General features: G+C 32.1%; 1 protein-coding gene across 1 annotated transcript; it reads left to right on the forward strand.

Annotated features, from left to right (window-relative positions):
• The first annotated feature begins 1864 nt into the window (after window positions 1-1864).
• On the forward strand, window positions 1865-25524 carry LOC124357648. Its single transcript, XM_046809625.1, has 8 exons — window positions 1865-1992; window positions 7169-7279; window positions 8651-8893; window positions 9381-9584; window positions 14144-14273; window positions 16047-18633; window positions 21554-21680; window positions 24063-25524. The coding sequence occupies exons 1-8, from the start codon at window positions 1891-1893 to the stop codon at window positions 24321-24323; spliced, it is 3765 nt and encodes a 1254-aa protein (XP_046665581.1). The 5' UTR covers window positions 1865-1890; the 3' UTR covers window positions 24324-25524.
• The last annotated feature ends 1978 nt before the right edge of the window (window positions 25525-27502 follow it).

Raw genomic sequence — 27502 nt, forward strand, 5'->3', positions numbered from 1 at the left:
TCCTAAATTGAGAGCAAAGCTCACAGAAGTGTTTACATCTTTTCTATGTGCCCAATATACTCCTTTAAAATACTGTTGTCGTATGTAAGGAAGCAAGAACAAAAAAAGACTTACAAACGTACTTGACATGGGCAGTAAATGTGAGATTGCTGTCCAGTATTACCCCAAGAGTTTTTGACACCACTGCTACCTTTCAATGCTGTGTCATCAAGCATAACAAGAAAGAATTTTAAACAGTAAAAATCTTCCGGCAAATTAGGGATAGAACAACAAACCCAAGAGTGCACTGTAATTAGACCTTTTAACAATGACTTTCAAGCTTAGAAATTAATTATATCTGTGTGTGTGTGTGTGTGTGTGTGTGTGAAAAATTATCACTTGAACTGGATAGTCCAACTGCCACATTTGGCTTTATTAACTCACTCATGCGGGCGCTGTCCCGACGACCCTGCTAAATTTTGTCAAGAAAACGCCTCTTTAACTTATTACCGACTTACATGTCATCCTTTCTAAGATATTGGTATTCTAACATTACAGAAATGCTGTTCAAATACCATGCCTATGACATTATTTTAACTAAAAAGCAAAATAATTCAAGATCTAGCATAGGTTCTTGTTTATTAGCTTTACAGTATCAGCTGCTTTTTATCTTTACATATTGAAAATTTATTCTCTTTTGCATTAAAAAGTTTATGAATAGAGAAACTCACTTTAAAGGACAAGAACCTTCCCTCCTAGCCCGATTCTACATATATATATATATATATATATATATATATATATATATATATATATATATATATATTGATGTCATGGTGTTCTAAATTGATGAAAAGAGTTAAGCGTCAACTGAAAACCGTGATTTGAGTCAGAGTTTTTAGTCAGTTGTGGAGTTCCTAACTTACGATTATTTTGTGTTTATTCGATAACTGGAAACAGTTGTTTTAATTTAAAACTCTTAATATTTCTAATCTACGTACTGAACTGCTGTCATGTAAACATCTCTGTATTTGTATCTATTTATCATGCCGATAACACCCACAATTTTAAATGAAACTGTTATGAAACGTGTATGAAACGTTTACTGTCAAAAGTAAACGACAGTGTCAAGTTCTCTAGTAGAGAAACTCGGAATCTCCCTGAGTCCAGTAGCATTTAAGGGCTAGAGTCAGATGCCAGCTTAAAAAGGTTGGGAACTCAAATAAGTTGGTAGCTCTAGGAGTTGAAAGTTCCCATATGTCCCATATCATTGATACCAATTTATCTGGTACTTTCGATTTGTTATTTTATATAGTTGCTGTTTTCAGGATATGTTTCATATATTATCAAAGGAGAATGTAATACACAATTGTTAGAAGCATATATTATCACATATAACAGCCAGAAGGGACGTAACATGTGTTTGTATTTCTCCGAATTTCCCTGGTACGATATGAAAAGATAGATCATTCTGTATCAATTCATTCATTCGTTTGTTCATTCAGGAATCGGGACTATTGTGTCCCATGATACAAATAGTTTAACATGCCTTAATGTTATAGGTACCTCGTATACTGAAAATTATTTTCCAAGTAAGTACCTGGTTATGGATATAGTATTATTAAGTGGTAAATAATATCGAAAAACTACATTCATTTTATTCATGATTTAAAAACTATGTACTAAAAACATGTTGGTACAGTACATGGTAAATCTAATAGGTGCCATTGAATATTCTCCTTTTTTGTTTACTGAGCAATTTGTTTAATGCAGTCTTTTGAAGGTCTTTGAATGGGATGGGCAAACAGATGTTATTTTTTTTTCTTACCATAATCGTTCCTTTTTTTTCTTTATCTTAACTTTTGTATTTCTATTTTCTTCTCTAGTCTCGGTCTGCCAGTCCCATGAGAAATGGCGGATAATTTGTCTGCTAAAGTGAAATATTTATTGGTTGAATCGGACAATAGTTATTCATCAGTCTTATCGCCTCTTAAATCAACTCAAAGAATTAAGGTAAGATTTTCTTGTTCAATCTTCCTTTAATTTGTATAGTTTAGCTGTATAGCCTTTGTTTGGTTTTTTGTATTGTTTCCTACACCCTATGTTATCAGTTGGGTTACATAATGTCATATTTGGTCTGTTTATCTAAGGCATTCCTTTTGAAATTGAGTGTGTAATTGTGCTCCAGTCCTGTGTTTTGTTCAATTAATTCAATCTCTAAGTGTAACAATCTTTTAAAGCAAATTTTAAATACTATGTTAAGTTTTTAATGATTATACTTTCAATTAGAGGCTCCCCACTAGGTATAACATTTAATGGTAAATGTGAAATTATTGCCTGGAGTAGCAAAAGGCGAGTTTTGTGTTATACGCATATATAGCTATCAGCTATCGTCCTGAGCAAAACAGTATAAGGTTTAAAGGGGTGAAAATGACAAATAGGCTAAGTTAACACTAAAAGTTGGAAGTACTTTCCTTGTACAGAGGGGTAGGGTACGATAAGCGGACCCGATTTTTTATATTAAAGAATGTAATCATCGATACCTAATATTCGCATCTCAAATCCTAGACTATCAATTGATATAAGTATCTATAATCCTCAATAACAATCGTGTTTTAAATTAAAATATGAATTTAATATTTACAGTGATCAAACTAATTATTATAACCAAAATTAGGAAAACGGACTATATTTGTTCCTTTCATAGTTACAGTTGTTTCTTTCCCACAAATTTCACATATTGGGTTTTTCGGTACGAGTCCAACATGTTGAAGTCACGAAAAACATGTCTTATCATCTTTCAAAGCAATGTTGTGTAGTTTTCTAAAAGTAACTGCCATTTTTAATACTCAAATGTTACTCACATAAAATTGAAATTTTACGTTACGAGTATTATTTAAAAGTGTTTAAAGCTGTTGATATAGATTATTTAAGTTAATTGTTCAAAATAATTAATCAGTATTGATTGATTATATTGATGGTTATGATTAAGTAATATTGTTTGCCAATTTCAATATAAAAAACTGGGTCCGCTTATCGTACCCTACTCATACAGAGTAATATTTCCTTGTTCTACACCTGTGCTGGTTATCACTTGGTATGTAACCCTAAGTCAACCACTTACAGCCATTGTGCTTTGTTTGGTTACATAAAATCACTGGTGCAGTATAATTAGCGTCCAACACTTGAGTGATTGATAATATCAAATCATCAATATTCATAAGTAAACAATCCTCGCTACAACTACTTATACCTAATTACGTTGTATTTCAAATTACACTATAAAAAGTAATTATGTTATTGTGAATAACAAACTATTTATTTATTAAATATAAAAAACAGTATTACATTTACTTACTTTTTAGTATTTTAAAGGATATGTGTCTGACACAAATATAATGTGTGTAACCACTGCACTTGCTGCCATTGCAGAACTGTAGTATTAGTTTCAGTAACAGTTAATTTAGTGATAACCTATTACCGGGATACTGTTGTTTAGTACTAGCTGGGCTGAATGATTTGTTCTCATAATGATTTTTTTTTTTTTTGTTACTCAGTAGCCAGTAACAGTCCAGGCCATTTCATGCAAGCAATGAGGCATATATTAGCAATGGAAATACGAGGGCTATCCAAAAAGTAACAGACGTTCTGAAATTAAAAATTAACCAACTGAAATGGGAACATGTTATTATATACATATAAAATCTACACTCATAGACTATTTCTTAACGTAATCCCTATTCAATTTGAGACAATTTTTACAACATGACACAAATTTTTCGATTCCAGCTTTGTAGAAATCTGCCGCCTGAGATCTTAACCACTGATTATCACCAGTGTGAAGTTCATTGTCACTATCGAAGCGCTGCATTGCGAGCCAGGTCTTCATTGGTGGAAAGAGGCGGTAGTCACTTGTTGCCAGATCTGGGCTATAAGGCGGGTGATCAAACACTTCCTAATCAAAAACATTCCAGACTTGTTGTGTACAATTGTCTTTATGTGGACATGCATTGTCGTGGAAAATCAAAATTTTTTAGTTCAATTTTCCGCTACACTTGTTTTGTATCACTCACCATAGCTTCTGCAATGTTTCACAGTACCACTCTGTGTTGATTGGTGATCCTTGTTCAAGGAAATCAACCAATATTTCACCCTAAGCATCCAAAAAAACAGTCACCATAATCTTTCTCACGGACAGAGTTTGGAAACATTTTGTTGGTTTATTTCGAGAATATGTGTGCCCCCATTCCATAGACTGTATTTTTGTTTCATAATTGACATGCTTCACCCATGTTTCATCACCAGTAACGATATCGAGAAGTTCATTACTATGTCATATTCATAAAAAAAAGTTAACGATGCAGCAAGTCTTTGTTTTTTGTGATCTTCTGTAAGGATTTTAGGAACCCACCTGGCACAACATTTTTGGTATCCAAGCTTTCCTACATCAATTTCATGAAGTAAACTTGTGAAATTTGTGGAAAATGTTCTGAGAGTTCAGTCATTGTGAAACAGCGATTTTCACGAACTGTGTCATTGCTTTTCAACATCAAATCTTCAGTGACTAGGCTAGTCTGACCGCTATGATTATCGTTATGAACATTGGTGCGGCCATTTTTTAAAGTCAATACACCACTGCCTTACTCTGCTTTCAGTTTTTATTCCGTTTTTCACACAATTGGTGATAAATTTAATAATTGGTTTATGGTTTTTTGCCAACAAAAACCTTATCACTGAATTCAATTCACAAGTAGCGGATTTTCAATTGCAGCACACGTTTTAATTAATCATAGTGAGAAAAGTAAAAGAGATACAGACCTGGTGTGACTACAGCTCAATGTGCACTGAACGCCAGAGTGTTTTAACACCAAGGTAGCGGCTGCTGCCGCACCATTCAAATATGTCTGTTGCTTTCTGGATAGCTCTCATATTACTACACTATGCAATGTTATTATGAGATATAATTTGGATTAGATTAGGTTATCGTAAGTATGTTACTAGTAGTACCAAAATTAAACAAAACCTTTACAAACGCTTACGTGATCTGAGCTTGAATTTGGATAATATGTTGAGGGATGTTTTTCCTTTTTCGGCAACAATGCTGGAAGGCGCCACTGAAGCCCACACTGATGGCCAGAAGCATTTCTGATCAGTACTTTTCCGATTTTAGATCACGTCCTAAATCTTATAATTTCATCTGACATTGGAGAAGTTGGACAATGTGGAGACGTGATCTCAGGTTGGGAAAGTACCCAAATTCAAGTTCAAATCACGTTAGCGCTCGTTATGGTTATCCTTAAGTTTTAATATTTATAATACGTATGTATGTATAGCCTTATAACAAATAGTAGATAAGGATCTCGTAGTACCCAATAATTGTGTTCTATAGTCAAATTTGCATTAATCCATGTATTAGTTTATGTTTATGTTACATTGTAGTGAGTTAGTTAAACTTTTGTATACTAACATGCTACTGCAGTAACAGGTCACAGAACGTAATAACCCAACACATTATTTTATAATAGGTATTGACAAAGAACAGTATTTCTTGTCTCTAGCAACCATTACTCAAATACCACTTATTCTGGTTTTCCCATGGAATACAGTTAGTTTAATTCGAGGTCTGTATTGCATCTACAATGAGTATGCTACTTAAAGTTAACCGCTTAAGTTCGTAAATTGTTAACATTTTTTGGACATTATTAGGCCTACTTTATTCTAACCTATTTATTGGAACTTCCGTTTCTATCGTGAAGCAAATTTTCATTGATATTTGTGTGTGACATAGTCACTATTCTTTTCGTTCTGCGTTGTGTAGGTAAGTAGATAAATAAGGGTTGGGTAGAAATGTAACATATTTGGTTAGGCTACGATTATTTGTAGCTTTTTTATTTTTATTTTAAGGATATTGTTTTTCCAAAATATACTGATTGTTCATCACCAAGCTGGTTTTCAAGCATTTTTTGAACACATCTTTGCTGTTTTAGATTTATTGTACTTGTCAGGCAGATGGGTTTCTCCAAGAGCTTTTGGACAAGTGGTAACTTGTATAACAACTTTAAAGACATCATAGCTCTACTTTAAACAATGACTTCTTTCTAATAAATCTATACCACCTTTTGGGTGAAGGAATCTCGATTTTCTGCAAAGTAATCTTTGCCAGAATAGAATGCAACATGAATGCCAAAATTAATCTCTGAATCAACCTGCTCAAATTTCTTTATGATAATGAACATGTTTTTGTTCAGCATGAATTGAATAAATGAGTCTCTATTCTTCATGCCAACCATGCTTTTGGTAATACTAAGGTTTTGATTAAGGTGTAAAATGGCATTTGAATGCCAAATTGAAGGCATCTAGTAAAGGCAGCATTTTAACCCAAAAATCATATAACTGAGCTGGCACTGTTCAAGTTTTGGTTTTGAGGTGATTTAACTATATTTTTCTTCTTTTTGTAGAAAGGATTTAAGGGGAGGGACGTTTGGTTTTATAAAATGTGTTTTCTAACATAATTATTTTGAGTTTTCTAATTCTCTTATTTGTAGACAACAATGCATGTATTTTTGATAAAACTACTTAGTATGTTACTGGTTGTGCTCCTGCTGTGATTGACTCCAGTCAATCAATTTAATTTAAATTGGTTGCTGACAAAACGAAATTTACCTATGATTGGCACATTCTCTGATATTGTTATGCAACATTGGCAACTTATGTAAGCTCCAAGTGTGAACTTGTTATGTATACTAATCTGATTCCCAAGCAAAATACTTTCAATATTGGGGTAGTACAACATAGACCATCTTGTGTGTAGGTTCAGGGAAAACTTATTTATTTAAATTTAATTGCACAAATAACATAAATATAGACTATGTACAGTGTATCATTTCTAATCCTATATAATTTTCCATGTAAAATGTATAATGGCACATTGTTACTTGAACAAATCTGTTTAACTTGTTAAATAGAACAAGTTTCACAGAATAGTTTTTCTTTTAAGAGAAATAATTATTTTCGTTTTAAAAAGTAGCAAAATTAAAAAATTAATTATAAATTGTTAAAGAGTAAGAATAACATGTTTCTCTATCTTGCTACTCTAACAGAAATGGTGATAAACAATGTACCAGATATTGGTACTAAAAATAATTTTTTTCTATTCCCAACGGCTCTTCAGCTCAGTTCAATGTTACAGTATACCTGTTTTGATGTTTCTCCGAGTTTTCTGGTGTTTGGAGCGACCAGTGGAGGTTTATATGTCTTTAGACGGGAACCTTGTACATTTCTCCAGTTATTGCCAAATAAGGTAAGTTTCTCCGTATATATAATGTTTGCCTTTTTTTTTAGATGAGACTAATTATTTTACACTAGATATACCAACCTTCTTAGACTACTGAACACTTTGAAAATCCTTGTCAAACACTATAGAGAAGCACGTCAGTGTACCAGGTAAACAGTATTATTAATACACAATGTGTCAAATCAACTATTGAACCTGCACTTACACCTTATGTCTCCACAACATTTGCTCTTATCAAATTGATTGAGATAGATAAAGCAGTATTTATACAGTCACTATATATAGGTACAATTATTTGAACTTACTGCAATTTTTTTTGTAAGACAACCAGATAAAGATCAAAATAATATTACAGTTAAAACCTAATGCCAGTACCCGAGGCTACTTTTTGACATGTCACCGCCAGTGCCTGAGAGATTGAGAGACTAGTACTACCCAAACCCCAAGGCCTATCTGTATGATTTTACAATGCTTTACATTTCACTCTTTACCTTCCTTAGTTTTCATGAAAATTGAATGATTTCTTTATTGTTTTTTAGATTGGTTATTGATTAGCGTAAATTAAAAGTACATTATCTATATAATTAATCTTGTAATTATTTGGTTATTGCTGTAAAAAAGTAAACTTACATAAAATAATTACTTTAGACTAAAAAATGTTTACAAGAAAATATTTTAAATATTGCAAATATTTTAGTTGATAAAGTGGTTGCATCTTATATTCATTATGAAATTACAGAACATTAAAAAAATAGTTTGGCAAAAAATTATTATAATAAGTGTGAACATTACAAAAAATGTATTATTACAAGCATTATTATACAGGCTTATTTTAAGTTTGGAAATACTTATATAGCTTGATAATGATGGCCGTTTCCAATACCATATTTACTTAAACCAAAACCAGATCAGTCAAAACAGACAGAGTTTGTAAATAAAGTAAAAAATAATGTTTTCCTAAATGGCTATTCAATCAGACATTGGCATCGAAAGTGCTAAGTACGATAGTTTAAGGTTTCTCTCTATATGATCATTGTGCATTCTTTGATACAGAACAGCATTTGGTATCATAAACACTCAATGCTCTACTTTCCTTTTGGTAGATTATCTCTGAAAAGGAGAATGTGCAAATAACTGATCATCTCAATCCTAGTATAAGAGAAACTGTTGGCATTTATTTAAATATTGTGTGGGTGCGTATGCTGACCGGTATGAGCACTCAATATCTTATATGCTCCAGTGTCCATGCTGCAGGATCAGTAGAATAGACGACCAAATTATTGTGCGTGGTGTGCAAATATAACAGGCACCTAATGGTTGAAATGCTCTTTATCCTACTGCTTAGATTACTATGTAATGTAGTACAAATTATTCCAGGAAGGCGCAGTGAACAGAGTAGCTATATCACCGGACGAGAAGCTAATAGCGTTTGCGTCTGTCCGTGGGATAGTGTGTGTGTTACAACGGGCAGAGACAAGCACGAGCACACGATGTCTGAACCGCTCAGTGGAGCACTCGGGCACTACGGTGACAGCAATCTGCTGGGTAGATCACAGCGATCAGGTCTTCGTAGGCGACAATCAGGGTCGCCTCTCCGTCATCAAGGTTTCTCTTTTTATGGTCAGTATAAAACCCATTCATGGTTTAATTTTATTTTTATAGACGTATGGTACAGATTTAAATAAGACTTAACAACAAGCTATCACCTCTTGAATTAGCCATTTGTTAACTCAGAAACAAGTATCGTTAACTGAAGTCTTTTTAATTTCTCGTTAGTGGTCTATATTGTAACATGTTGTGTACTGTAGGATAATTGTTAGTAACAGAATACAGCATTCTTTCATTAGCTGTGTCGAAAGGTGTACAGCAACCTTCACAAGTATTTGTTTATGTGAAATGTTATCTTTAGATAATTGTATCATTAGTTACTGTATTTCTGAGAAATCTCCATCTTAAGGTGCAGAAGAGAACATGAGGAAAAGATGTTATACACCTCTATGCAAAACAGATTCTATATCACAGCAGAGTGAAATTTAATTCCAGAAGTAATTTCAATAGTATTACCACTGTCTATAATCATGATAATGGCGTTATTTTTATGTTTCAGAGCAAAAACATGTTTCACGTGCCAGCTTTTGTGTTCATGCAAGTACAAAGTGCAGTGGTGAGCATATGCTGTCGTGAGGATCGACTGCTTGTGTCCACATACTCCCGGTGCTATGTATGTGACACAGCACGTGAACAGTATCGCCAGGTCGGTACCAAGCTGCGTGACGGAGAGTACGGTGCTTGCTACGTGCCCTCGGACCCAGTGAGTGTGTGTCCTGAATATAATATAACATACTGTGGCCTATCCTCCTACAAAACTTGTTGATTTGGGAAAAAAATGTCATATCTTACAATAAGGATCATTTTTTTCTCATATCAAGGTTTAGACTTTTGAACTATTCTATTAATAAATATTCTTATAGGCTAACATATTTACACTTAACTTAATGGATACTTTCTAAAATTGTATGTTAGTGTTCCGAAACTAAATACATCTATTTATAAGTAATTACATAAATAAATAATAGCATTATTTATTAACCCTGTTAGTGTAAAATATACACTAATATAGCAACTTTACAGATAATCAATAATTTACAGCTATCTAGTTTGTCTTATAGATTGTGTAAAATAATTATCAGAAATATTGTTTTATAGCAGTTCCAAAATACTACTAAGATTATGTGTTTATTTTCATAATCGTTATAAATTTTATTACAAAATGTCCAAATATTAGATGCTGATTTCCATTTTTCAGACATTGGCACTGAAAGGGTTAACTTTAGTAGTGGCAGTCACTTCACTTGTAAATCATACATAGTGTTTTGGGATACAGCTCAAGGTTTTAACAGTAAAAACCATATAAAGGCTATTACTACAGTAAAACTATACAAATTGGTTAAAACTATGGTTTGGAAATCTTTTTTTCAGTGGAATTTTAAAAATCTATGAGCCAAAAGTTGTTCTTTTTTATACATGGCACAGGTTAGGTTTATATGTATGAAAACAAATTCAAACCTGTTTTACAGTTATTACCTGCTGCAGGGTAGGTCTCCCTTATCTTATCATTTTTGAGGACGTCCAGTATAATGTTCTGTATTTTACGTTGAAATGAAGTGTTTAAGTGAACAAGAGCATATTATGATCCTGTGGATGCGAGGCTATGGAGACCAGGTGAGAACTTATGATGAAGTAAGAAATTTATTCGACACTTATCCCAATCGAAATCCTGAGTCTAAATCAGGAGAAACAGGTTGTGTTAAATACTGCCCCAAACCTGGACCACCAAAATCGGCTACAAACGAAGCATTGTCACTTGAAATTTAATAGTCTGTTGTAAAAGATCATCTCATGCCTCAACAAGAAATTTCTCAGATATTAAGTATAACTCAAACATTAGTTTGTAAAGCTTTACATGACAGTTATAAAGTTAAAAGCATGGGTGAATTCTGCTCAACCTTAAATGGACAAAGATAGAAAAATGAAACTCAGAACACCCCTCTAGGAAAAAAGCAAATAATTTCCCAAAATGGGCTTTTTTGGCGGCAGCTTAAAATTGTTCTAATGTTTTACTTACAGGGTTATGACAGATTAAAAAATAATAAATATATTAATATTGATTTTTATAGTAAATTGATAATAATATTCAATTTAAAAATAGAGTAAATGATACATGCAATGTATCTAAAAAATACAAATGTGTTAAAACAAAAGATACCTAAAAATAAAATAAATTGCATGGTAGGGCAGTTGATTCATAGCTGGAATTAAGTAAATAGGCTCCCTTACAAGGGAATCTTGTGTGTGATTGGTTCATGGAGTCGTGAGAAAATGGAAGAGAAAGATGACGCAAGGGCAAAAACAAGTCACTTTGTCGCGATTCAGTTTATAGAAGAAGATGTAATTTGTTGAATAATCTAGCCTACATTGATGCGTCAATTTGTTTGATGCAGATTAGAATATAATAAAGCAATTGGGAATTAATATTGATATTGTAAATTGAGATTACAAAAGAATATTTATTTGAATTTAGTTAGATATGAATAAAAACTCGCATTGTTCTTATTTTTAGGAATAAAGTGTGTTTTTTCTATTTTATCTTACAGATTTGCTAAGACTAGGGCGTAGTGATAAATAGTGGACTAATTATTACGTTGACTATTGTGCTTTATCTTATCTACTGCAGTATTATCAAACTTATTTGCATTATGATTCCTAGGACTTCACAAACTTGTGACACGAGCATGGGGTAGTTATGTTTTAATAGTCCAAAAGCAGACCTGTCTTACATAAGTATGTGCCTATATTTGGGGAAAACTTGCTTCAGATCTACTATATAGATAAAACAGTCATTTTTCTAACATCTCATAGAGTCTTAGTGGACACCTTTATCACAGTTCAAATAAAATTGGATAGTTTTTTACTTTGTAATTATAACGTAATACCAATGAGTAGAGCAACTTTTTGGAAGGTGTATCTGTATCCCTGATAACCCCACTTGCAAGATTGGTTAGTTTTACAATTTCTTCAAGTGTTTGTTGGTTTATCTGATTGTTTCATAAAACCATTAATTATCCAAACTAATTATGATGCTCTCATTAAATGCAATCCTGGTGTTACTTTTTCTTGGCTTTACATTTTCTTTCTACAATATTAGTGTATATATTGAAAACCGTTCAGCTCTTTTCATTAACTTCATTTTTTTGTTCTTTCGTCAAGATAAAAATATTTTGATTCATATCACCCATGTATTTATTGTATCCAATACAATACAATAGTTGGTATTATTTCTCTATCATTTCTGATTATCTACCTCACCTGAGTGGGTGTTGGCTTGTCCTTTTTGATATTTTTTATCTGTCGATGTAAGCAATATTAGTCTGTGTTTATATAATTTTGTAATTCTTGCATAAAATTTGCACTTCACTTCAGGATGTAGTATTTCTCTGTTGTTTCTATTAGTATTTGTGCAGTATTTGCCATTGTTATTGAGATACTCAGTCAAGGGAATAGAGGAAAAATTATTTTCTATAGACAACAACATTTCTTTGTGAATGATGTTGAAACAGTGTATGATTTGGATTGCAACAGAAGACTAATCGAGAGGTAATTGCTGTAAAGAAACAAAATAATATCTGAATAAGGTTTTACCTGATTTAAACATAAAGTACAAGTTAGATTTTGTATTGTCTACAGATTCATTGTTTACTAGGTGAAAAATCTTAGAAGCAACTGGAAGCTATTTCTTGCAATCCAGATTTTTTTAATAAAGGAGTATACATACAGAAATTAACAATGTATTGTAAAGAAATGATTAGTTTCGGAACCATTCTCATTTTTATAGTGGGAGCTATTGAGGCTTTTATTTTAGCTCCAGCATTAAGGGATTGCTCATTCACTCTAGCATTAATTTAGTATTCATTTGTATATAGATATTATTTGCATAGTGATTTGTCTATTACCATTTTTTGTTAAAAATAATGGACTAAAAACAGAAGTATACTACTGATTTTACATCATTTTCTGGAATATGTTATGTTCCTTCACACTCAGAAAATGCGACAAGAACCAAAGGACACTCAACATCAGACACATTTTATCTAAGGAGAATTGTTCACTTGATAAAAATGTTTTTGTGCTTTGAACCATTTTACTTTTTTTTGCTTACTGGAAGCAGCTGAACTTGCTGGAATTGACCTATTGATAAAGGGTCCATAGGCCTAATTCCTTTATTAGGATGTGTATACGTTTTTACAGGGGTCAAAGTCACAAGATTATGCCAACATGGTAGAACAAACATTGATGATGGACAGTAATCTTTGTCATTGTCTGTGTTGTCACTAACTAGGTTCTGAATCACTCAGTATTTGTTTTTTGTCATCCTCAGATGGAGGACTTTTATCAAATAAATCATCTACATCAAACGCACACTAGCTCAAATGAAATTAAATAAAAAGAATATTTATTTTCTGATCAATTATATTGAGTTACTGAGTTGATAGAGAATATACTCCAATAACAGACTGTAATAGTGCAAATAATACCAATATCATTTTAAATTATAAATAGCCAAAATTACTGAGACGTAAATAAACATAATGATAAGAAGAACTATGAAATTCTATTATGATACGCAGCACAATGTTGCAGTTGAAGGAAATGTTTAAATATTAGTATTTTAATATTGTAATACAATTTAATGTTAGGAGCTTAATGTGTATTTTATTAAAAAGGGTTAAAAATTAATTTGACTGAGGAGTTAAAAATATCTATTCCAGTAGCTTTACATACTATACCTGCATTACTAACATCCTCAAATACTTTTCTAATGGGATATTAGTTATTTGCTTGAAAACATTTTACATCACTCATTGTGCATATTGTTGTAATAATTTAAATATTTTAATTGCAAATAACAAAATATTTTACCACACTCTCATGATTCACCATTTTGAAACACAAGTCAAAACAAAATAGCCACACAAAACTTAGTGCCAAAATCCAGTATTATTAGCCAGAGGCCCAAGGAAAGAGTGAAAAAGGCTAGAATTTGGAGAGCTTTCTTTAAAATTACCTGGTAAGAAGACGAACATTATGCCTCTTGAGACTAATTGTATTTAATTTATGTTTCTTCTGCTGTAATGTTGGTATGTTTATTGTTATGTTTAACTTGTTAACTTTCCCTCCATTCTTAAATTAAGGTTATACAATTTAGCACCCGAAGAGAAAAAATATATAATAGTTCTTGAAATGTTGTTTATCAAATTATGCTTAGTGTCAATAATGAACTTTAAATAAAGAATTGGTTTTGTGTTTTATCAGGTTCGTATATTTTGTGCACGGCCCGGCTCACGGCTCTGGGAGGTAGACGAGGAGGGTGTGGTACAGAGAACTCATCAGCTGAAGCAATTGCTGGCCCAGTCACCTGTCCTCGTGGTGCACCATAGCCGAGGTTAGCAAATAAACAAAACTTCAAAATACAAGGTGAAATAGTTGTTGGAAAAGCTTTAATAGTTTTACATTTTATTAGAGGAAACAAATTTCTTGATTATTGAGGATTTACGTTTTTAATTTTGTTAACTACTGGGTCGCAAATGTTGATTGAAATTGTTATAACAGTTACTAATATCTTGAGCCTTGAAACTGAAAAGCCTACCACTCTTGGCTCATAAGTGCTACCACACGAACAATTGATTGCTTATTAAGAAACGATTCTGCTCTCCAACCTTCAAGGTCAATTCTACTGATATGTAAATTTAATGAGTGAACCATTAAGAAATCTCCAAATAGACTAAACTAAAATAATGTTTTTGAGATGGCAATACCCAACGAGTTTTCTATATAACCTAACTCAGTCCCACTGGCTTTTAATATTACAATGATATTTAAATTACAAATTAAATTTCCAATCTTAAGTTATCTCAAATAGAAACTATTTTCAATTTTGTTTTAACCCTGTCAGGGCCAGGAGCAAATATGAGATGTTGCAAAATTTTTTCACGTCTCATATCCCCTTGTGACTAGTCAAAAGTGCCAGGCTAAAATTGGCGATTTTGCAGTCTCTTAGATTAAAATTTATAAGTTTTCATAAAAATTAGAGAATGACCTAAAAGTTGCACCAAATTACTCGTATAGATATATACTATCAACAAAAAAATATATAGATGTAGTTTTAAGTAATTTAAAATAAAAAAAAAATCTTTTAATAGATTACATTTAAAAAAATTTTTTTTAATTTTGCAAATAACTAAAAAAGCAAAAATAATTTTACAGCAGGAAGCTATTTTATTATATTATACGTTTAGAAAGGAACAACCATACAAAATTTTGTGTTATTTCTCTCATAAATAAATGTTTTATGACACATTTTGTATAAATAAACATAATTGTACTTCGCAACATTTTATAAGTGTTAAAGCAAATGACTCTTACATTGCAAGAAACTTAAAATAAATATTCACATTATGGATGTACCGGTAAATAGATGATTGTAGGATCCATAAACAGTTTCAATACAGTTAAAAACACTATTTACCAAGAAATATTTACACAATTTTATTTGAAATTTATTTACACTTTTTCTATTTACAAATGTGCTATTTACTATTTCACTCCTGTGAGATCGCAAATTGTCAGTCATTGTAACTACTACACACAATATCTAAGCACGTAACAACTAAAACTACTAATATTTACAACCACAAAATAAAATAATGAAGAAGAATCCAGTATACAATAATACGATTACACTAAAGCATAAAGAATTAACAACGAAATATCGAGTCAGCTGATAATGTCACGTGACAATTACAATATAAAAATGCATAGACCTCCAAAATAAAAATGATATTCATATTAATTATCTACAAATATAATAGGGAATAAAAAAAAACATAAAACTTGAATCATTTTACGTCGTATTTATTTAAGAAAACAACGAATGAGACAATATATTACCGCCTGGTGCTTTTCGCATATGTCACCAATGGCAATATTTTGCCACCTGGCACTTTTCTGACACAATCTATGGCGGCAATATATTGCCGCCTGGCCCGGAAAGGGTTAAGAGTGATATGAGAATACAATTAATCTCAGTGAAATTGAGTTGGTAATTGATGATTTCCCAAATTCAGGGTATAAGGTGATGCATCAAGATGTTTAAGCAATGTCTTCTAGATAGTTGACTGTTCATTCTAAGTTTTCATCTCACTAATTTTGTTTACAGGTATAATTGCGCCACAGGAAGGATTGAAATGGCCAGAGCAGTCTTTTAACTTTGCTCAACTCTTAGTGGTGCTGGATAAGTTCCTGTTTACATTCAAGCAAGACGGAATATACGTGATTGATCCCGAAAATGTCGATATTGTTTTGTGGTCTGACTGCTACAAGGACATTGTGGATGCTAAGTGTATCGGTGATATCATCTATGTGTGGACACAATCACAGGAGATCCATGCCTTGCAGATCACACCACTGGATAGGTGTTTACTTAAACTCTATTTCTATAAACATTACGACTTGTGTTCAGAGCTATGTGTTCGTTTTTCTGCGTTAATCGTTCAGTCACCGGAAATTCTTTCAAAACTGGGCCCATTATTGGGTCTGAAAGAGATGCTAAAAGATAATATTAGTAATGAGTTGAAAGATTGTTTAAAACAAATAGAAATCAACACCAAAGAAAGAGAGTTTTCTCTTCGCTTAGAATCAGGAATATTTCTAGTTGACAACCATCATGCTCGGTGGAAACTAATTGAAAGAAGCAAAAGTATACCGAAGAATAATCAAAGAAATTTGAAAACACGTAGTGCGAGGTCTCGTAGTTTACCTCCGAATAACAACAATAGGAAAGGGAGGCAAGAAAGTCCAAAGAAAATTTCACAAGTATCTCGCAAGACTTCAGCTTCTACCAACTCTCTGCCAGAACTTTCAAAGAGAATTGAGCTTGAGGAAACAGAAAAAGTGTCAAATAATAGAATTAAACCATCAAATAAGGATCTTGACCAGTTACTTGACAAAACAAACCAAGATTTTATTGTTCCTCAGATACCATTCTTTCCCTTATCGTCACCAGATCTAATTCATGACGCTCTAATTGAAATAGGGAGTAGTGTGTCCGGCAAGTTATTGAGTGGGACCAAGTCTCTGCTGGATAGGTGGCAAAAAACATCTAATGATTCTCAGGAAACTTTTGATTTAAAAACTGGTACATATATAGAAGAGAATCGGTTAGACAACCCAGTAGAAGTTGTAGAAGAGGTGATTGTTGAAGATTTAAATAAGCGAAAAAATGTACACCAGAGTCTACCCAAAATAGATGTTAGTGAGTTAGTAGCCATGTGTAAAAATCCAGCATCTGAAGTCACAATCCAACTTCTAGAAGAACTTCTGGATAAAGTCACTCGTGTTTGTTCTGTTTATAATGAACTGCTAGTCAATAAGAAATCAAAGTACATCAAAGGAGTATTCCCTTTTAGTCATTATATGAGTAAGGATAATTTTCTAGTCATTACAAGTTGGTTTCACAAATCATTTAAAAACGGAGCTATTTTACAATGGCTCTATAATCAACAAGGAAATTCAATTAAGGAAGAGACGTGTGAGCATCCTGTAGTGCTACAAGATGTGTTCTCAGTTGAGTCACTCCAGCTGGATTCTGCACTGAGCAGGGTCTTGAAAGTTTTCTCTGAGGTTTTAGATCCGTGTAGCATAATGGAGTGTGTGGAATCTCTAGGCCTGCCATGTGTGTACTTGTCTTGGTGTGTGATCATCGACCGTTTTCAAGAAGGCACATTCAGATACATTACCAAACACGGAGAGTCAGATAATATCAGTTGTGCCGACTGGCCCATGCCTCTGTTACTCAATGCTATGTTTTTATCTTTCCGGCTGGAACAGGTCGACTCTAGTTTCAGGATGGGGACCACGCAATGTGTGGCATTGAAGACTATTTCTTATATCTTGCTGAAACTCGTAACTCATCTTGAAGTCACCGGGAAAACTAAGTCAGATGCAGAAAACATATGTAACAATTTGCTTCTGTCCTATATCTCAAAAATGGTGAGTAAAAAATGTGAACTCTCTTTAAACGACATCGGCCTTGTTTCTCACATAGAATCTGCTTTTATTCAGGTGAATGCCAAGTCGGGTTATGGCACTTGTCACTGTGCCTTCCCTCTCCCAGGTGTCACTGTAAGTACTGCCAAATTCTCAGAAATCGGTGAAAGATTAATATCTTATCACTGGGAGGTCTTCAGGCATAAAATCCCCTTAAATGGTGTAAAACCAGACCTACTTTCTCACACATCGAGGAAAAGTGATTCCTCTGTTGTCGTGTCTCCATTGGGAAATGATACTTTCAGAAAATTTTTTGAGGAAAAGAGTGAAATACATGAGTCTAACGATGAAGAATCCAGAAGGAACTCGTGTACAGAATCAGAGTACTTAAGACATATAATGAAGATTTGTAGTGTAAGTTCGAGTTTGCTCTTGTGGACGTTAAGGAATAAAGCGCCTAACGAAGGTAACAACAATATAAGCTTGGTACTGGTAATTCAGTTAGGTCTGACCTCAGAGTTTGAGAAGTTGATGGACTGTGATGATGAGAATTGGTGGGAGAATATTGTAGTGATGAATGCTGATGTCAAGAGAGGAAAATGTGGAGCGTGTCACACCCAGTGGGCTGCAAACCGCAAGGCTGGTTTCCAGTGGACTTGGCTGGCACTTATGATTTTGAAGCAGCTCGGTTCCAAAAAAACGGTCAACATATTGAAGAAATATTCAAAGGACATCCTCCCTGGAGAACTAGACCAAAAGTGAGTAATCATGGAAAGTATTTATTAATTATTGTATTGTATATTTTTCCATTAAAACATATCCCCTCTGGAATAACACAGTTGATCAGCAGTATCAACTATTAAAGGGAAGAGATACACAGGTTAAAATATCGTAATTGTTTTATTGAATAGAAAAAGGATTTTGTTTATGCTTACTAATATAAGTAAGTATATCTACAATTTACCATTTCCCAATATTAAAAAAGTGAATTTGTTTAAAACATGCAAGCAAGTGGCTTACTTTGATACCATAGAAGCAAATTTGTACTTGAGTATTTAATCTATCTTCCTAAAGGAAGTGTGCTTGAACAGGTTATTGATGAGGCTAAAAACAGTACAACAATTTTTTAAACAGTAAAATGGCTCAATTGTTATGATGATTTGTTTGTAAATTCTTTACATTTTACAAACTATTTGGAATTTTGTGAATAACACATACTATTTAAAAAAACTCCAACAAAGGAACATAGGAAAGAATTCATCTGAATAGACATGTTTATAGTAGTGTTACTTAAGTATAAAATCAATTTAATGACCATTTTTATATCCGACTACTAGCCTCATCTCTGATTCTGTAAATTCTGATGGACTTGCAGTGCTCATGCCACCCAGACAACCCAATAGAATATACATTGAGTTTGGAAGGTTTCAGAAGTGGTAGGGGGGCTGGACGACATCTCGTGGTTATTGTGCAAAAATGTTCTTTCCACTTTTTGCAGAGTTATTTTCTTATTTGACAAACTTGTGTTCAAAATCTGGCATATTCTCTAGACTTCAAAACAAGTAAAGTTATACCTGTATACAAATCACAGATATCTAGTAGAAAATGGCAGAATATCTATTTTATCAGTGTTTTCTAAAACAATAGAAGATATCGGCTGCCATCAACTTCTTTGTTATTTTATGTTGTCAATAATATCTTGAGTATGAACCAACACAGATTCTTAAAGGGTAAATCCAAAACAGCTATTTTTTATTTCATGCACTGTACAGTTTCATGGAGCCTCGCTCAGTGTTTTCTGTGACCTCAGTAGGGCATTTGACTGTGTCCAACATGATGTCTTGCTGAGCAATCTTGAAGCATATGGTTCTTCTCTTGCCTTTTTCAGTTCATACCTTAAAGATACAGAAACATACATAATGACAAGATTGTCATGTATTGCATCTGGAATCCTATCAGCAAACACAAGTGTTAGAAAAGCATGTCATTGGTTATCTACAAATTGGCTTGCACTGAAATCAACAAAACTCACTATATGATTTTCCAAAATCAACCAATAAAACCAAACTTAGATTATCCCATTTTTATAGGTGACAGCAGAAGCCAACAACTTACTGTAATTAAATTTCCAGGTCTTCATGTAGATGTAAATCTCATATGGGACCATCATGTTGAATATGTATGTAAAAAGATATGCTCAATGTGTTATGGCCATGGTTGTCTTGCACAAATCTGGAGACTTATGTACTTCACACTGTATATTTGTCCCGTGTGGAATCTATTCTATGTTATGGAAATATGTTTTGGAGATTTTCAAGTCAGAACAATTTTAAAAGAGTATTCAAATTCCAAAATGATAGTGCGTCATTCCACATCAAATCATCCAGAAAATTTTATATTCGTCACCCACCATCTCAGAATTTGATGAAACTTTACATTTTTAATCCTTCCATATCAAGTTTGGGCAAAATGTGCATTTTTTACATATTCCTAGAACTCTGGACAAGCTTGTACTTTCATTTTTTTTTATTTGTATCTTCATCATTTACAGTGTAAATATAATGAAAATTTACAATATACATGTTAAACTGTGCTGATTTCAGAACCTCGTTATCTTTATTTATGTGGCTTACTAAAAATATTTTTTTTAATTCTTTAAGTGTTTTTAGGGATGGAAAAGGTGTTTTACTAAAATTTTAATATCTTAAAAATGCAGAGTGATAATCAAATTATCTTTTTTTAATTCATATCTACAAAAAACATAGAATCACATAGAAAAATAAAATTCATAGCATTTTGTGTTCTTCACCATGTAAAAATTAAAAACTTTGTTGTACAATTATTTTAACTTTGCAAGTTTTAACAAAACTAAAACCTTATAAAACAATTAATAACTTTAGTTATTTAAGATTAAAAGGTTAAGTACAACACTAACTAAATATTTGTACAGATTCAGACATTTTAATATAGCCTAATATATTATTCTTAGTAAAAACAATATCTTAAATTATTAGCATCTAGGCCTAGCACCTTTTGTTGCTCCAAAGCATAAGTAAATTAATGTTAGGGTTAAGCTAATGTAAAGTTTTTATAAACTATTCAAATATCCTAGAGATTTGGTAATTTACATCAGGTGGAAAGCTTGCAGTGTATGCTTAAGTATCTGTAAAATAATGTACCTTGCAATCCTAATTCAGGATGGATATACTATAGCAGTATTTTTGTAACAACAATAAATTGTTTAACTCTTTTCAGTAGAAAGTAAAATAACGAAGCAATATAGGATTAGGTGCACTTTAGTATGACTATCTTGTTCCAATATAAAACTGTACATAGATAAGTTTAAATAACCTTTATAAATGTTGGAACATTTGTATGAACAGTAACTTTCAAATTCAAGCTTTAAGTTTAGTTATTAAATTAAATTAGTGTGAAGCTCTCTCATACAACACAATTTTGAAAGACTTAAATCTAGACTGTCTCAAACATCTAATTGCATTTTTTTATGGTGAATAATGAACTCTGTTGGTCACTTCTTTACAAATTGTGCAAGGACAGGGTAAACCTGAATTTAAACGTTCTAATTTCACATTGATTGCTTGTTGCTTGAATTTATATCAAAGCTTAATTTCCTATGTCTTGTTCTACAATTATAAGCAAGTACTATGTAAAATGCAGGTTCTACCAAGCCTGTGTGGTGACTGGGATGGTGGACAGTAGAAAGGCCGGTCTCAGATCCAAGGTGCTGGACATCTTACAGCGGATATCTGACTCCAGAACGCAACGTGCAGTTATGGCTCCGCAGGTAACCTTAATTTTATACCTACATCTTTGATTTGGGTAGACCAGAGTTAAAATAGGAACCCTTAAGTACAACAATAATCCATTGTCTGTGGCAATTAAAAAGTTACATTACTTGTAGATTTGTATCAAAAAAGGTACATTTTCTTTTACGCCTGACTTCAAGTCTTAAAACTTAAATTTATTTTAATTTTACACCAAATTATTATATTTTAAAATTTTTCTACAAAGTATGATACCTCATAGGCAAATAAGAAGCATAATACTTTATAGACAATATAGGAGTATGCCACAACATTTATCGTGTGACAGGATCCGCTGATTGCATGCACAAATTCTAGTATACAGCTCATATCATTCTTGAGATGTCCTGTGGACAGACAATCATACAGAAAATAAATGTTTACATTTTTTACAACAAAATTCAATCAATAATTACTATATAATTTTTTCATGTGTGATTAAACTGATCTACTACTTAATAAAAATTTATTTAACATAAAAGTCTTTGAAGAATGGGTTTAATTAATTAACTTTCTAGTCTTGTCACCAGAAATAGATTCTTCTCTTAGGTTCTTCCTATTACATGCGCACATGTATATACATATACATTTTTCTGTGGTCCCCTGTTTCTTTCTGAAATGCACCTTTCTATTAGGATTAAGCATGCACTGGCCCTAGCTGCTGCAGCTCCATATTTCTCAAAGGGGCCTTTTTAAAATTGTCACCTAACTTAACTATTTTTAGACTACTAAAAATAATAACAGATTTTAAAACTCAAACATCAACATTCTTTTGAAATGTTTGACTTACGGTCTTTTTTCCTTTCAAGTAAAGAGCTAAGCAACATTTGGTCTCTTTTTTCACTCCACCTTTTTGTAATCAAACACTCAGGGTGGCTACACTCTTGAATATCTTACTTATTTGGTTTTATGACCATGGCTGGACCTCAATGGTTTACAGTTATTTAGCCATTATCTAAATTTGCCTTTCTTTACTTCCCGTGTTATAGTTTTTCTACTTAATTTAATGTTCCTCATGTGTATACATTTTTGTATTTTAATATTTGGGAAAGATGTAGCGAATTGTACTATCCATACAGGCATAACAAGAATATCTGTGTGGTCCCAGTAGTGTCAGCATCATCGTAGAAGATTTAAATGCATCCGGTGATTTTATTGTAGATGTAAAAACATCACCACTCCTGAGACCTCCTATTAAGTACAAAACTTCTTTTTGCTCTCTGTTCTGAAACTTACAAGTTACCTGTAATTAGCAATTTTGTACTGATATTATTCAAAAGAATACTCAAAAGACATTTACAATATTTTCTGTTCTAGTTTTTGGACCTTTGTTACCAGTGAATGTTTCACTTTTTCTTATAAATTGTATGCAGTATTCATCTATACCTTTCAATACCATAAGTTAGAATTTCCTTGAAAAGATCATGGTAGACCAAATAATAGCCAGACAAAAAATACAAATTTGAAAAAGGGATGCATATCTAAAATATTTATGAAGGGCCAACAAGTCACAGGAGTCAACTGGACTGTTTCTTTTGGCAGGGAGAAAATTTGTATATTTTAAGTTTTTCTGGTTCACTTTCTGTCAAAATAATAATTTTTGGGATCTATGTGGAGAGTTGTTAAATTGAACCGTCGACTGGATTTTGAAATACAGCAGCATAGTTAATAGTCAAAAGTTTTTTATTTGCAACAAGATAAAGAAGTGTAATGACATCGAAAGTTATAATTAATTAAAATCTTCTGTTCCCTTCCTTTACAATAAGGAAGAGTTTACTGAATAAATAGTATGATTAAAGCCAAGAATCTTGAGAATCATTTTTAAGATTGGCTACAGCTGTATTGTATTGTTTCAAGTCTATTTCATAAAAAGAATGTGAAATTTAAGTTTATTAAGTGATTGTTATGTTTCAGGAATCAAGTATTTTATTTTGTAATGAAGATTAGTTCCATAAATTAAACACATTTAGAATTTAATGGAAGAATATATTTTTTAAATAACTTTTGGCAGTTATCAGAGAGAAGTAGAAAAAGATTTCCATGTCCTATTCTTTGTTATATAATAGCTACAATATGAATTTGTTTTATTGTCAATTCTGTGTTAAGTTGGATGATTGATTAACATCCTCTTTAATCATTTTAAAAGTAGGTGTATATTTTCATTAGTCTTGTAATTTAGGCTTGAAAAATATTTTCCAGGAGTAGATAAGATGCCAACTAAATTAATTATTTTAAACGAAACTTTTCTATCATTTATTTTATAAATTGAAATATTGGTGTTCTGTGGATAAAATGGTGATATTTTACTATATAACATTCCAGGAACAAAATTCTTTCACATTTAAATTATTACAATGTTGTAGGTCGGAGCTAAGTTAAAAGCTGCGTTGGAGGAGGATGGCTGTATGGTGTCAATCGACAACATGGTCAGTTTGTCCAACCACCACTGGGGGGCGGCCGTGGACCTGACGGGGGGAGACTGTGGGCTCTGCTCGCTCAGTCTCGGTGAGCCGCGCCTGCTTTGTGACGTTGGGCTGCGAGTGTTCATGTGCTCGCACGCATTCCACAACGTATGTCTCCGAGTGGCACACTCCTTACTCTTCTGTCCTCTCTGCGCTCGATAAAATGCTCAAATCTTCTGTTTCTTTTACTTTTGTAGTGTTCTATACACTATGTTTTAAATATTTTTACATAAATAAATTTTTAAGAGTAATTTTTACTGTGTAGATTAATTTTAGTAACTATTTAAGAAAGCGAGACTTCCAATGCTTAGTTCATAATTTAAACGGGCCTAAAGTTCATAATTTAATTTTGACATTTTTTTGCTACTGAGATGATGTTACACTTGTGTTGTTAGTAAAGTTTTTTTACTTAATTACTGTGTCAGACAAAAATAGATAATTTAATTGGTGGCTTCTAGCAATTAGTTAAGAATGGAGTTCTTCTGGTTCAAAACCTCGGTTGAATGAAACGTTCCTGCATGCACACTTGCCACCTCGTACTACATTGCTCAAGTAAACTATCGGGATTCTATGCAATTTCACAATTTATTACAATGAGAAACATACTTGTCAAACAGTGTTCTTTTAAAAGTGTAGTATATTATAAATGAATTAAATGTTTCTGCTCTTTATAGTGATTTTTCTAACTATATTTTTTATAATATTTCATCTTTCTTAAAGGTGCTATCTTGTATTATTAGCTTGTTTTAGTTTCATTATATCCAATTTTTATGTATATTAAATAAACATTAAGTTTTGCAATATTTTAAAATCACATGTTACATTTTGATGCAAGTTAATATATACAGAATTCATATTATGGCATTCAGGAGAAGATTTTCAGTTATCAATTAGCAAAAGATGCTTTTTATATTTTTAAGCAAACCTAACATTTTGTCAATAATATTGATTCCCAAGCATAGAATTGAACAACAATGTAGATATAAAATAGTCCTTAGAAGTAATAATTGTATTTTAATACAACAATATTTTATTTTATTAAATTGGCATTATTTATCATTAGAATGCAACTTCCTCACAATAGAGAAATGTATCTATAATAATGTGGATTGTGATCTAAATATGAAACCTCCTGTGAAGTGGTCATCAGTGTGCATTATATGTGTGTGAATATACAATTGTATGCAATACAATATCTATTATTTGGTTCAATGTAAGATGAGAAGGTGTATTATGTCATTTTGGATTATTTGAGTGGTTAAATATATTCAGATGCAAAACAGTTACTTGCAACATAAAGTAAATAGAAGAAATGACGTTAAATAGCCTAATTTATTTCCAATAAGAGTTTGTGTCACCTGAATTTTTATTTCACTCAATACCCGTTTCTTTTAAAATTAATTTAAAGTTTTCAGTTAAATATGAATTGGGTGGATGGTGCTAGTTATTATCCCTGCTGTCTTAAAGTTATTACACATCTTAATACAATACATTTCAGTAAACAACAACCACATGTAATTCATTAAAACGGATTTGATATCTGTATAAAACTAATATTAATACTATGATTTTAAAGAAAATTAATATTTGTATGAAATTCAATTAAAAATTTTTTAGATTTTAAATCTTATTTATTTTATAATATTGAAATAACTTTTAATAAAAATTATTTGTATTATACACTAAGGTCTTGTTATCCAAAATGCGGATACTTGTAGTTTAAATTTATCCAACGTGCACTGTAAGAATTAAATTTTTGTTTGTAATCCAGTCATTACGGATATAAATCAATTTTAAAACAAATACATAGTCAAAATTCATATTTTAGAGACCAGGCACGTGGCACCATCAAAGCGTTGAGTGTAGTTGCGTGGTAATACTACCCTGCACTGAGTATTTTTTCCTATTTTCAGTAAGTTTTTACAAATATATCAATAAGCCGTTTACTTATTACGTAAAGTTTATTACTTAAAGCAATCGGTTATCAATTATATGAATAAACATCTAAAATGTCAATTAATGTTTGGTTATGTAAATTTGCATTTATAAAACCCCGAGGGATGGAGGAAGATATATAAAAAATTATAAAAACAATTTTTGTACAACGTTTTATTTAATTTTCTTTAGAAGTTAAAACCACAATTTTTATCAATGGAAGATTAAAAAAATAGGGTACAATATATTTTATACAATCTTCATAAAACTAGTAGAAGCAATGCAATGTACCCTAACTCTCGCATAATTGAACCACATGGTGTCCAATTAGTTTTACCAAAATCTCGAAAATAGCAATCAATATAAACCTGAAGCAAGTTCTTAATGGTAGTCTACCTTATCTGAAATTTAGATTATTTGAAATAGGCCTGGGCCCATGAACTTCCCAGATAATCATGTCCCTATGTATTTTAATTAAAGTAATTAATTGGTCAGTTAGACATTCTGTTATCACTTAAAATTATCTAACATCAGTAACAAATTGCAAACAAAGAAGTAACCTATGAAATTTTGTTCAAACCCTTTGCGCTCAAAAGGCCAGCATCACTGGTCACACCAAGGTTGCAGACAGCTTGCGTTAGTTTTGCTTTAGTTTGTCCTTGCAACTTGTATGGCCAGTACAGATGGCCGCTCTACTTTCATTGGCAGCTCGGCGGCCATATTTGTTGTTTGCCTCTGCAGATCGGAATTATTTTTCAATATCCTCCGCATTATTTGCATAGTAATTTTAAATGATTAAAGAAGAAATTAAAACTAATTTAAAGTTTATTTTTAATGAATCTTTCTAATACAAAGATAAACATACATATAAACTCTTATACATATTGTTAAAAAGATATGTAAATAAAATATTATAAAGTAGGCATTTACAGTTATGTTATACTCAGACATAAACTATTTTACATTTTCTGTCTACATTTTTTTATGGAATAAAACATTTAAAAATACACACCTATGTGTAGTAAAGAATAGTTAGCACACGTCTTCTAATAAAATGTTCTAGGTTTAATGTCCCTTCTATCACCTTAGAGTATAGACCCACTACTTGTGATTCGTATTATTTGTACAGTCAATGTTTAGAAAATAATTATAGGCTAATTTAAAATTTACTACTTTACCTAAAAATTACTTTAAAAAACAGCTGTTTAATAGGTTTCAGCACTCGCCATTCAGTATAAAACAAAGAGAACGTTAGAAAATAACTGCTGTGTTTAGTGGCCAGTGGTGTTGGCCTTACGAGCTATGGATGTACTATATATTGGCCAGTACAGCTGGACATACGAGCTGAGAGAACATTATGGCAAAATTTAATCCACGCTTCGGATAAAATGGCGGCGGCCAGTAGA

Source organism: Homalodisca vitripennis, chromosome 3 (genome assembly GCF_021130785.1).
Source record: "Homalodisca vitripennis isolate AUS2020 chromosome 3, UT_GWSS_2.1, whole genome shotgun sequence".
NCBI lineage: Eukaryota > Metazoa > Arthropoda > Insecta > Hemiptera > Cicadellidae > Homalodisca > Homalodisca vitripennis.

Excerpts from the sequence above, each read along its gene's own strand:
- LOC124357648 (XM_046809625.1), top strand. The coding sequence starts at position 1,891 with ATGGCGGATAATTTGTCTGCTAAAGTGAAATATTTATTGGTTGAATCG. Across the intron at positions 8,894-9,380 it reads TCAAGGTTTCTCTTTTTATG|AGCAAAAACATGTTTCACGT; the intron begins GTCAGTATAAAA and ends TTTATGTTTCAG. Across the intron at positions 18,634-21,553 it reads CCTGGAGAACTAGACCAAAA|GTTCTACCAAGCCTGTGTGG; the intron begins GTGAGTAATCAT and ends TGTAAAATGCAG.